Consider the following 13,067-nt stretch of genomic DNA (forward strand, 5'->3'; position numbering starts at 1 on the left):
AAAAAGAGAAAAAGCTTAAAAATAGCCTGTCCTGCCCAGAGCCAAGAAAGGAAAGTAAACAGCCTCTGCTCCAGATGACCCTCCTCCCGCTTCCTGCGGGGAAGCTGGCGTATTCCTTACAACAACAGGAGCCGAAGGCAGGGCAGCGCTGCAGGGCCCCGCATCCCGCTCCCACCACACCGTGCTGGGGTCCCACACTAGTCATGGCTGATGCTCCAGGTCCCCACAGGGCTCCAGATCCACGTCTCCCTGATACCCTGAGGCCAAGGTATCCCTGTCCGGAGCAGGGTGTGGGACGGTCACGTTGCAGGGTTATCCCCACTGTATTTTCCAGGGGATTTTCGGGGCTAGCAGGGCTTCCCCAGCCCCACCAGCAGCATCCGATCTGCTGGCGGGTGTGGGAGGCAGCTGGCAGGGAAAGAGGTGGAGGTGCCGAGCATCGCCCTTCCTCTTCTTCCTCTGGAGGTGCCTCTGCCACGGGGCGTGAGCACAAACCGGTGTAACCATCCACATGCACTTCCTTTTAACCAATTCCAAACCAATTCAGGCAGCTCCAGCTCAATCTGCCATCACTGAAGGCAGCAGGGAAAGCCCCAAATCCCTTAAAATGAGATTTCCAACCACTTCCTTTCAGACGCAACCTCCACCCCTGCCAACCTCTGCCTGCAGCCATCCTCCCCAGGCTGGGAACAGCTGTGGTGTCCCCTGGGGAACCAGACCTTTGCAAAGCCCTCGAGGTAGCAGGGTTTGGTTCAGCATCACCGAGATGCAGCCCCGCTCCACAGGGACAGCCAGGCAAGAACCAGCTTTAAAAAACACCGTTATTAATCCTGGCAGATGGGGAAGACACGGGCTTTCCAAGACAAACCTGCTGCAGGCAGCTCTACCCACTCCACACAACAGCAGCAGCTCCTAAAAACCCACAGTCTTGACCCAAAAGCAGTCCCTGCCAGCCAGGCGCTTTGGGGCAAAAAATGCACGTCTTCATCCCCAGTTTGAATGCTCCCCAAGCAAGCATGGGGCCTAAAAAGCTGCAAAATATTTATGTGTCCTTCTATTTTGTGCTGTGGCGCTGGGGATGTCTGCTCGGCACGGCCGCTGCGTCCTCCCGGTCACCTCATGGCCAGGCACAAGCAGGTCACACGCCACCAGTTAAAGCTGCTCTTTAGGGATCTTGCAGATTGGGAGGAGGGGGCAGAGGTCTGGTTCAAATCCCAGTAGCTCATACGACAGCCAAGATTTTTCCAGAGAAATCACAAGCAAGCAGCAGGGCCGACCAAGGCCTTGTATCTACACGCTCCTCTCCCAGAAGATGAGTCCTTCCTTGGGGGTCCCAGCCAAGCCAAGGGTGCCCAGATGCCATGAAGGGCTGTGGCTCCTGCCCAAGGGCTCCACGTGTCCCAGTGGGAAGCACCGGGGTTACACCATGGCTCATTCCACTCCGGGCACCCTGTGGGACCCAGGGTGGGTCAATGAAGGAACATCTGCTCCTTCTTTCTTCCCTTTTTAAACAGAATACCCCAAGCAACAGTTGAGGTGATGCTTTGTACAAGGAAACCTCTATGCACAGAGCTCAGGAGGAGACCAAAATAAACAGCAAGGGATGCTGGCTCCTCCGGGACACGCTTCGCAACCGGAGCCTTGGGCTCTGCCGTGGCCACAGCGCCCAACTGCTTCCCATTAAACATCCTCTGCCCCTCAAGTGGTTTCTGTAACCCAGGGGTTACGTTTGCTTGCTTGCTTAAGCACAGAAAGCTTTTCTTGGTTTTTTTCGACACATAAGAGCCTTATGGGACGAGGGCAGGCAGGCGCCCCGTTATTTCACACGATACAATGGTACCGTTTCAGCGCGCCGACTTTCTCTAAACTGCTACCAGATGGTCACCTCCTGTTCCTGGGGAGGAAATGGGGGGAGGCTGCAGGTCTCATCTTTCAAGGAGCCCTTGGAAACCCAACCCAGCATTAACCGCTCACGGCCCTTAAAGCTTCCCAGACCCCTGTCACCAGGCAGCAGGATGCTCGCAGCGGTTTTCTGGCCCAACTCGAATGCAATGAGCCTGTTCATCCACGTTACCACGGGGCCACCTGGGTTTGGTTTATCTGAACCCACCGTCCATGATGCTGTTGAATAGCTGCCACCCTCCGTAGCAGAGATGGATGCATTTTAGTGAACTAAAGGCTCACTTATAGGGACAAGAAGGATGTTCTCCATATATCTATAGGGTGCATATACGCTGAATATTAAACCCAAAGGTCCCACAACAGAAGGGGAAGGGAGCTGCACCCTTGCCGCAGGGTCAGTGCAGGACATCTCTTTGCCATTCTCAACAACAAGGTATTCCCAAGTGCATCGAGTCCCTCCATGGGGTCAAAAACCTGGGGCTGAGATGGAGAATTCACCAGCAGGGCAGGCAGCAAGTGATGCTACACACGCTGGTGGGGCTTTGCGAGTCCACAAACAGCTTCGAAACAGCCCAGATCCCCTCTTACAGCTGGAGAGATGAAAGCAGGAAACTTTAAAAGCACCTTTCCTGAAGCTACCAGTCATCCAAAGTAAGAGAAAAGTCAGGGTTGCTGGATGCCCTCCCTGTGCTTGCGCCAGGAGGTTTCACACCTTTCTTTTACCAATAAACCAAACTTGTTGCAATACATACATATAAATACATATACATAAATATAACAACAATCTGCGGTTGTAGCAGGACTCTGATGCCATCCTGGGTCAGGTTAGGAATGGTTTATGCACAAATAAATCCTTTTTCTGACTTTACAAACAGCATTCAAAAGAAGTTCCAATAGGTTGCATGGTCTGACACAAATCATGACTAGAAGACAACGCTGGCAACGTGCTGTCAACACGCAATGCCTTCCCAAACGGTGCAAACAGTTCCAAGAACTGAGTTATGGAAGAAATTTGGGGATAAATGCAAGTTCAGGACTCTGACATTAACCAAAGCTTGTCAAGCAGCATTTCACTGACACGCAGCAAGCCACAAAGACAGACTGAGACCAACACAGCAAACCCCTCATTTACCAGAAATGAAAACGCAAAAGCAAAATTGGAACTAAGAATAGAAAAACTTAAAATACACATTCAGATTAATTCAAAATCCCAGCTTCCCAGTCCCTATAATGCAGTTCTAGAAAGGTTTTAGCTTTGATTCTCCATTACACTTTGGTTTATATAACCACTGACCCTCAGCAAAATGCTTCCAGATCAGACCAGTATATTTTACATCCCTTATATTAATTTCATACTTGTACAGAAAATTGCATAAAATACAGGGTATCCAGCCCAGCATATTGCATTACTGTCTCTCTGCAGCTTTTGCCTTCGGTCTGTGCTCCAGTTTCCTTTCAGAAGGGGAGGAGGAAGGAGAGAAATAAATCTTCCCTGCGCCTCCCAGGGGACTACAGATTTGATTTGGTTCACTAATATTTCTAAAACGCCTTAAAATGATTACCCAGAAGGCAAAAGTATGATGCAGATGGTCTTGCAGACCTCGGACCGCCCTGTGCTACCAGCTTCGGGGCTGGCTTGGTGGGTGCCAGAGCTGGAAGGGGTGAAGTTGCAACATACTGGTTAAAAAGCTACAGAAAAGGGAAAATTAGTAAAAGTGGCCTGTGCTGCCCGCTGATTGCTGGTGCCACTGCAGCCAGCTCTGCGTCTCTGTTGGAGGGGACACCCAGCACCGCAATGAGAGCAGTTGTCCAAATGTCCTGAAGGCTGGCAGAGACTCCCATACCACCCCTCCTTTCTCCTCCCTGGCAAACTGAGCATGCTTTAAAAAAAAAAAAAAAAAAAAAAAAAAATCTATTAGCTTCACAGTTAGCAATATAGCTCTGATCATCCCATTCCCACAGAAAATGAAGGACAGTGACTTAAAAACAAGAATCCAAAGTAATCTAGAATGCAATAAATGAATGAGAGAGAGAGAGGCATTGGAGCTTGCAGCATAGCTTTTTTGCAGCCAAGAAAAGGGGTATTCTTGGAAAAGTATTTCCTTATTTCTTATTAGGAAGCAAATGGAAGTTTTCCATGAAAGGAAAGGGCTCTCTCTTCTCTTAAATATTTTGTTTCTTTGCAATTGCTATTCAAAAAGTATTTATTTGCTTAAGTGAACATGTTTAAAGGCACACTCCTTCAGGAGCGTACAGTCTTATACAACTTGTTACCTCATTTAAAAAAAAAAAAAAAAAAAAAAAAAATCCATCCTTTCCACATTTCCCCATATTTGTACTTCCAGTAACCAGATGAAAGAAATACTGAAGTCCCAACCCTGGTCCTCACCACGCTCCTTCCCTCCCAACCCAGTCCAGTGGAGCAGTGCCAGCATGATGCTGTGTGCCAGTGCCCTCACCACGAACCCCTGCCATGACTCCCAGTGCTGGGACAAGCTGGAGAGCACCCAACCCACCAGCAGCAAGGGGCTGCATAATTTTGTGATGCTTACTCAAACTGTCACCTCTACTGAGGGAGGATGGTGGCACAGAGCAATGTGGGCATGGTGTCCCCTGCCCTGCAATCCATGGGATGTCAGTGGTGGCAACATCCCAACTTGCCCTAGCTTGGGTGCCAGCAACAGGGCATCTGCTGCAGTGCTGGGAGGATGCTGGGGGACAGACAGCCCTGACACTCATGATATATCACCTTTCAGCACGTAAACCAGCCAAGAGCCAGCTTGGACAGGCCCTCCACCTAGGCCACCACTCTGAAGGTGTCCCCAGGAGCCCCAAGTGCTGAGCTCCGTCCAGCAACCTCATAAAAGCAATCAGGGTAAAAGCCTGAGTCACAGCCATCAGGAGATACGAGCTCTCATTAATCTGGAGGCAGCTTTTCAGAATAAGTTGAAGGTAACAATAAACCCCTTCGTTTCCCAAGGGCTGCTCCTCACCAGCACCATTTGAGCATCAGGGACAGGAGCGAGGAGGGCTCTCCTGCACCCACACAGCGGTGGGTATGAACTGCTGATGCCTCCATGAGTAAAGCAGAGCGGGCAGAGGTCCAAATGACATCCTGCAGGGTGAAATGAGAGGTGGCCAGGACACAACCTTAGCTCCATGCTGAAGGGCATGACAGCCCACAAAAAGCTCTCCTGATGGACACTGACACCCACCAAACAGGCACATCCCCATCAGGAACCTGACTCAGACCCATCGACTCATTTTACAGCCTTCAAACAAGCTTAACCAGGATTTAGGGTCACTTGACTTGTTATTTCCATGTTCCACCTCTAAAGACCAGGAAGGTGCCAGAGCTCACTGCGGCAGGAGGGAGGGATGAAGTTTGGGAGAGAGAAAGTGCCTGCATAATGGTCCTCCAGAAAGCCATTGCCTTAAATATCGAATATCAGAGCTAGAAACATGAATATCTGGAGTGATTATGGGCTCTGAAGTCTCCATTATTGTCTTTGGATTTATGACAAGCCCCAGTCCATGCTTTTGCGGCTGCTGTCTGGGTCCTGGCTCCTGGGAAAACGGGCTGAGCAGCTCCCTGCAAGGGAGGGCTGCAAAACAGAAAATAAACCAGCCCCCAGACAGTGTGGCCACAGGACTCCCAGAGGTGCCAGGACCCTCACTTAGCAGCAGGTCTGCTGGCACGCATTGGCCAAGAGATGTAGACATGGTCACTCAAATGTATTAGGCATGACTCAACACATTCTAGAGGTGCTTCCTGCTCACTCCACTTCATGGCAAACCACCAACAGGCAATGAGCAAAGAGTAAAGCTGGAGAATGACTCTTACTAAGGGAAAGATGCTACCAACATCCCAGAGATCGTGGAGAACTTAGAAGTGTCAGTGTAATGTACACACTCCAAACCCTTGTCTTACCTCCAGGCACTGGCCATACACTCGCACAGCCAGATTAGCTGCCCTAGCCCCAGTGTAAAGCCTCATCCTCTCCCTGTCCCTTCCCATCCAGCTAGTCTTGAAAGGTTTCTTTAGGAGTAGCGCAACACCGTGCTCGCTTTGCCCAAGACAGATCTCAAATGGGCAGCAAGAGCCGACCTGTACCAGCCAACACTGGAAACCCTCCATGCTGACACCGAGCCAAGGACACTCTGCTCCCTGCTGCAGTGGATGCCCATCCCCAGGGACATGCAGCCCAGCCCTCTTTGCATAAGATGACTATAAACAACGACCTTTAGATGATCCTACATCCTAACCGGAGCCAGAGGCTATCCCCAGAGCCCAGCTCACATGGACGGAGAGATCCACGTCCTGTTCTTCCCTTTCCCACTCCCTCACAACCTTTATATTCCCAAGGAACTAAATATACATGGGGGGAAAAAAAATAACACAACCAAACCCAACACACAACTGCAGGTCTCCGCCGCTGTAACCAGGCAAATGGGATTTTTTCACTCTCTGCGTAAAAGGACAGCTCTGCTGGGGAAGGCAGAACTGCTGGGGAAGGCAGAACTTCTCCTGGGAAGACAGAACTTCTGCCTTCTCACGGACACCTTCCCCCAGCTCCTGCCTCTCCCACCACACACTGATTCAGCAGAAAGCTCCCATCCACCCCATCCTCTTGTCTCAGACTCAGAAATGTAAATAGGAAGAGTGGAAAAGAAAGAAAACTCTCTGAAGTGCCTGTAAAGCTTGTCTTTGAGGGTATCAGAGGTGACGAGCTGCCACGCAGCAGCACAGTACGCCCATCAGCTGGGAGAGCAGCGCTGGTTCTACCCACGCTGGGCTGGTGATGAAGAGGTACCAGAAGAGCCAAGTTGCAGTATAATTTCTTGGGACAGCTCAGGAAATCCAACAATTGACGTTCAGGAGCTTTGCTTCACTCCTGGAGTTGAGATGAGCCGAGATATAATCTGAAAGACCTTTTTGCATTTCCTTTTCCAGGCATTGAACCTCGGCACACGTGGGACCGTTAGTCACAGACCCAGACTTCCAGCCCAGTCCTGTGGATGTAAGCCCAGGAGAGCACGCATCCTGAGGATCCACGGCAGGGCCTACAGGAGAGACCCTACATCCAAGTGAGACGCTGACACAAACACCGAGCCCCTCTATGGGGCTTTTCACATCAAGCCACATCACCCACATAACATTGTGACCATCCCTCTGGCACGTTCCTGCTAATATTAGCAGCAGGGTTGAGTCCCAGCATCCACAGCACGCAGGCAGCAGCTGCTCCCCAGGGCAGCAGGCATGTCAGCCCCCAGCCGCCCAGGGGATGCACCACGGCCACGTGTCCCACAGACATCCCAGGCATTTGCTCAAGTAAATTTTAAGGACGAGCCCGTGAGTTTCATACACACAGAAAAGCCTGTTTCTAACATGGCCCCCTCCTAAAGACAACCCAGCTGATGGCTTTTTGTCTTTAATGACTCTTCAAACCATGACATAACTTAGCACAACTCATTGAGACAAAGTCCTTGGCTGAAATACTAGAAACACTGTGTCTCAGGTTATGGGGGGGTGGGAAACAACAAAAAAAAACCAGAGAAACCTTCCTATTGGCATTGATGTGTCCTGACAGGGCTGGAGGGTCCCTGCCCTCAGTGCCCAGCTCCACGCAGCACACGACCACTCCAACCACAGCACTGCCAAGGCTCACCCACCAGTGAGCACGCGTTCCCCGAGGGAGCTGGGCTACATGGAAATGGGTAAATCAGGGATTAATGACCATCAACAAAGTCTGTCTTGAAGTTTCTGCCAGAGCAAAGCTGCAAGCCTGTCTCCCACAAGGTTCTAGCTCTGGACATCACAGCGAACCCCTGAGAACCCCCCTGCTCCTCCATGCACTCAGCTTTCACCATCATTCACAGCTTGTCTCTGCTATGACACTTTGTGTTTCAACATTAGGAGGAAACGAATCTGGTGTTGACTGACAGCACTGGCACAGGCAAGCACTGCTCAGCATCGCTGCTGCCAGCTCACCCTCCGTGAGTGCCAGCAAAAATGTGCCTCAGTCACCCATGGGACTCTGCTCAGCAGCAGCCACGTCCCACCGGGGAGAGGGGCCGGAGCAGATCTCTTCTCTCTTACTACACGTTGTGCACAGAGCTTTAAATCCGTAGCAGGAAGATGAGTACCACGTCATGGAGTTATCTTTGGGCATCATCACAACCAACCAGAGCTGTGACAGCAGCATCCACCCCTCTCTGCAGTCAAACATCGCAGACACCAACACTCCCCTATCATCCAACCTGAACAGGACCAGGAGAGTTTGGGATTTACACAATGTTAACGCCCTCCACAAGCATCCCACCACCCAGGTTGATTTACTGCTACAGATTCCCTTCCTCGTAGCTCTGATGTGTCCTGACAGGGCTGGAGGGTCCCTGCCCTCAGTGCCCAGCTCCACGCAGCACACGACCACTCCAACCACAGCACTGCCAAGGCTCACCCACCAGTGAGCACGCGTTCCCCGAGGGAGCTGGGCTACATGGAAATGGGTAAATCAGGGATTAATGACCATCAACAAAGTCTGTCTTGAAGTTTCTGCCAGAGCAAAGCTGCAAGCCTGTCTCCCACAAGGTTCTAGCTCTGGACATCACAGTGAACCCCTGAGAACCCCCCTGCTCCTCCATGCACTCAGCTTTCACCATCATTCACAGCTTGTCTCTGCTATGACACTTTGTGTTTCAACATTAGGAGGAAACGAATCTGGTGTTGACTGACAGCACTGGCACAGGCAAGCACTGCTCAGCATCGCTGCTGCCAGCTCACCCTCCGTGAGTGCCAGCAAAAATGTGCCTCAGTCACCCATGGGACTCTGCTCAGCAGCAGCCACGTCCCACCGGGGAGAGGGGCCGGAGCAGATCTCCTCTCTCTTACTCCACGTCGTGCACAGTGCTTTAAATCCATAGCAGGAAGATGAGTACCACGTCATGGAGTTATCTTTGGGCATCATCACAACCAACCAGAGCTGTGACAGCAGCATCCACCCCTCTCTGCAGTCAAACATCGCAGACACCAACACTCCCCTATCATCCAACCTGAACAGGACCAGGAGAGTTTGGGATTTACACAATGTTAACGCCCTCCACAAGCATCCCACCACCCAGGTTGATTTACTGCTACAGATTCCCTTCCTCGTAGCTCAGGGCTCTGTGTCTGAGACTCCGGGGAGCTGAGCGACCCGCAGCCCCCTCCCAGGCAGAGGTGAGCTTGGGAAGCGCTACCACAACCGCGGCTGGACCAGCCACGCTTCTGAAGACCTGCCAAAATCTATAAACCCAGGGGCAGAACTATTATGCTCTGTGAATCCCAGCAAACCACAGACCTTAAAATGCTCTCCCCCATTAGAGAGGGCTCTTGCCAATCAAATAAGCGGGATTGGGGTCCTCTCTGCAGGACCTGCCAGCTCAGCCCAAGGTGGGCACACACACTGCTGCCTGGATGCCACCATCCCCATTGCACAATCAGGCACAAGCAAGAACACACTCCACTGTGCTGCTTTTCCCTCTTGTGCGGTGCTTTGATTTAGAAACTCAACTGAAATTGAGTATTTTGTACTCCTTCACCCTCCCAAAGGGTGCATCCTCCTGGGCTCACAGAGGCAGCTCCCACACCAACACCCCACAGCCAAGCCCACGACTACCTGCAACCCAGCAGGTACAAGAAACCTGTTGGTCCTACGCCGGGGAGGGATGCTACGAGGCAAGCAGGCAGGAACAGCCAGGGTGATTCGGGGATTCGGGAGGGCAGGCAGCGTGTGACCGGCAAGAACAAAGAGGGCTCTGGCTGCCGGGTGATCTGGTGTTTCTGCTCCGTGGTATTTCTGGCTGATCTTTCCTGCTTGGCTAGGGGCTGCCTGGGGCTGAGATACCCACCCAGCAGACACCAACACGGCATCTCCTGCCCTACAGGCTAGGAATCAATTGCCTTGTTCTCGGGGAAGCTGCTATGCAACCCAGAAAACTAATTAAATTGTGAAACAGTAGCCCGGATCCCTGCTCAAGGGCAAGGCCAGACCTTTTGGCTGCAGAGGCACAGAGCTTTCCCCAGCCTCTCCCTCCACACAGGCAGAAAGATCAGGCTCTCCATGGACTGGAAAAAAAAAAATAAATAAAAAAATCGCACTGCGGAGAGGCTTGGTGCCACCAAGGAGCACACACAGCCCGAACAAGCAGCCCCGGGGCTCACAGCAGAGCCTTTATCATATCCAAGTAGGGAATTACTCATTCTTCAGAGATTTAAATGCAATTGGGGCAGGCAAGAGGAGGAGAGGCTGTAATTACATCAGCGCTCGGGAGCCCTGCGGTGGGGAAGCTCAAGGGTCCCCAAAGGACAGTTACAAAGGCGCTGTTGAACCCCGAGTGCCAAACTGATGGTGTATTTGGATTGCTCCCTGTGTCCCAAGTCTTGTTAGTCCCAATCTTCCTATAGGATGTGGCTTCCCTCAGCCTCCTGCTAAGCCTTTCCACCCCCAACTTCAGCTGAAGAAAGCCCAAGGGCTGGAAAAAAGGGGACACGGACGTGGCTAAACCTTACGAGGAGGGCTGCAGAGTCCCCAGCTCTGCCACCCGTTTCCTGCCTGACCTGGAAGAAGAACCCTTGTGCTCTCAGCTTCCTCAGCTACCCAGCAGGAAAAACACCACTGCGCTCCTTCCCGAAGGCAAGGCTGGATTCACCAGGAGGCGGTGAAGCCATCTCAGCCTATAGCTATACACGCGCAGCCCCCGGATAAGCTTTCACCCCGGCCCCCAGATCTCCACTATTTTTTTTTTTTTATTTTTTTTTTTTTTCTTCCTCTCTTTTTTTTTTTTTTTCTAGAAACCGCTGCACAAAGCTCAGTTTGGGTGGCTGCCAGGATGTGAGAGAGTGCGTAGGGACGGAGCTCTGCTCTTCCAAAACTCCGCTCAGGAAGATGAGCTCCCCCGAGCCCATCTCTCAACGCCTGCTTCAGCCGAACCCCCACCACCACCCCCCCTCCTCTGCCTGTCTTTAACTCTCATACCCATCTGGCAGCCGCACGCTCCTCCGTTAGCTTATTTTCTTGCCTGAAAAAGCCAGCAAGGCTGGGCGAGAGCCACAGACACCCGAGGAGAAGGCATCCCCGTCCTCACGCCAAGGGGATTGCGAGGAGATTCTCCATCGGAGAGCGAGGCAACGCCATCAGGCAACTGGAGCTCTGCCATGGGACAACTGGAAAGCTTTCTAGGGCGGGCAGCTCCCACTATGGACATATTTGAAACTTGGGTTCGTTCTCCCCCTCCCAGCTATTCTAGGGCTGTGCTTGCATCCAAGATCTGGGAGTCGACACAAGGGCTAGCGCCTGGGGTTTCACAAACTTTTAATCGCGTCAGGCGTGGGGTTTTTTTTTCAGCTAAAAATCTACCTAAACCAACTTGGGAAAGGCAGGAAAGGAAAAAAAACACCCTATAAGATCCTGCCTTAGCGGGGGCAACACTGCTCCGAACAAAAGGCACCGCAACCCGGCGGCGGCACCGACACCCACCGGGGGCCGGGGTATGCGGGCTGCTCCCCGGTCACCCCGCTCCCCTTCCAGCCCTGCCCACCGGGGCGACCGCCGGCAGAGCCCCCCGGGAAGCGGTGGGCGACCGGACTCCGAGGGGAGCGATGCTCAACCCCGTTACACCGCGACCCTCCCAGCCCGGTATTTGCGGGGAGGGGAGGCGGGCGGCTCCGCGCTGCCCAGCTCGGCACGGCGGCAACTTTTTCCTCGGTTTAGCCCCAAAAGCGGTCCCCCCCCCTGCCCCCCCAGCACCCACCTTCGAAGTCGGAGATGATGCCCTCCAGGTGGGCGTTGACGGCCGGGTCGGCCATGGCCCCCCGGTTCTGCGGGGCGCGGGCGGGTGCGCGGAGCCGCCGCCTCCTCCTGCGGCCCGAATGAATGGCGGAGGGCGAGCGGCTGCGGCCGCCCCCCGCGCAGCATGTAATTTAATATTTTTTTCTTTTACAATTATTATTTTGTCACCAGTTCTGGCTGAATGGTTTTCAGCACAGAGAGGACCTAAGATTCTCTTAAAACGAGCGGGGTGTATTCTGAAGTAGGCAGATAGGAAATGGGGGGGGGGGGGGGGGGGGGGGGGGGGTGGAAGAGGCACCCGCAGAACCCGGCACTGCCCGCCCCGGGGCAAACAGCATCGTGCAGAGTTTGTCCCGCATCCCCCCAGCCCCCCTAAGACGGGGGGGGTGATGCCTGAAACCCCCGCCTGGTGTCCCCTCCATCTGGCACCCAAGGGTGCCCCGCAGAAGGGATGGCACCATGAAGGCGCGACGGGTCAGGCCACCGATGCTCTGGAGCAGAGATAAAACCCCTCGGCTTCTCAATTTTGCCCATGTTTGGAAAAGAGCGACTCGTCCAACAACCTCCTCTATTTTTCTAATTTCTCAAAATCAAAGCGGAGCGGGCGCTAACCCACCGCTGCCAAATCCAAGCCGCTGCGCAGCCGGCTCAGGAAAACCAGAGTGAAAACCTGGCTGCAAAACCTGCCCCAGACCCCAGCGTGTATCTGGGCACGGCTGGGCTCAGCCCCACACTGCCACGGCTCATTCCTCTCTGGCCATGGAGACAAGTGCCACCTCCAGCCACCGACACCAGCCCCTTCCCTGGCACTGCCACCTTCCCTCCACCTCTCCCACCCCCCAGTTTATCCATCTCTCTGCTCGTTATCCGACATTTCTCCCTTCCCTTGTTGAGTCAGAGCATACCCTCCCGACCCTCTTTTTTGTCCTTCCCGCCCCCTGTTTTAGTAACATCATTTAAAAGTGATGATACCCACCGAAATGTGTCCAGGCACATCAACAGGAAATGAAGAATTAATGGGCTGAGGCTTTTGTCCACTTCGGGTGAACCATAAAGAAAAAATATGCAAACCCGGAGTACTGTTACCATCTATTACTGCAGAAAGTACATGCTTCACCACCTGTCACAGTTTTAATTTGACACTTCCAAAGTCTGTGAACACCGCAGACGCCCCAAGAGTGTACGTGAGCAAGAAAATGAAACCAACGGCACCAATTTCCCAGACTCAAGAAGTTGCAGGTTTTTCCACACTGTTAGCACCTTGAGGTTTTAATCCAAGGAAAGGCATTACTTTAAAACATGAGAACTGCTTAGTCTTGAGAACGCACCTTTAAA

General features: G+C 52.7%; 1 protein-coding gene across 5 annotated transcripts in view; it reads right to left on the minus strand.

The window, feature by feature from the left end:
* SEPT9 (septin 9) overlaps window positions 1-13,067 on the minus strand; it is a 164,559-nt gene that overhangs the window by 63,162 nt on the left and 88,330 nt on the right. The window contains exon 1 of one of the 5 annotated variants that reach the window (XM_014953240.1): window positions 11,695-11,846. The exons of the other annotated variants lie outside the window; for them this stretch is intronic. Coding sequence (XP_014808726.1) covers window positions 11,695-11,749 — 55 coding nt within the window. The 5' untranslated portion in view covers window positions 11,750-11,846. Of the gene's footprint in view, window positions 1-11,694; window positions 11,847-13,067 lie in introns of those variants that run through there. 5 annotated transcript variants of the gene reach the window in all.

This window comes from Calidris pugnax, unplaced genomic scaffold (genome assembly GCF_001431845.1).
Source record: "Calidris pugnax isolate Ruff unplaced genomic scaffold, ASM143184v1 scaffold9, whole genome shotgun sequence".
In the NCBI taxonomy this organism is placed as follows: Eukaryota; Metazoa; Chordata; class Aves; order Charadriiformes; family Scolopacidae; genus Calidris; species Calidris pugnax.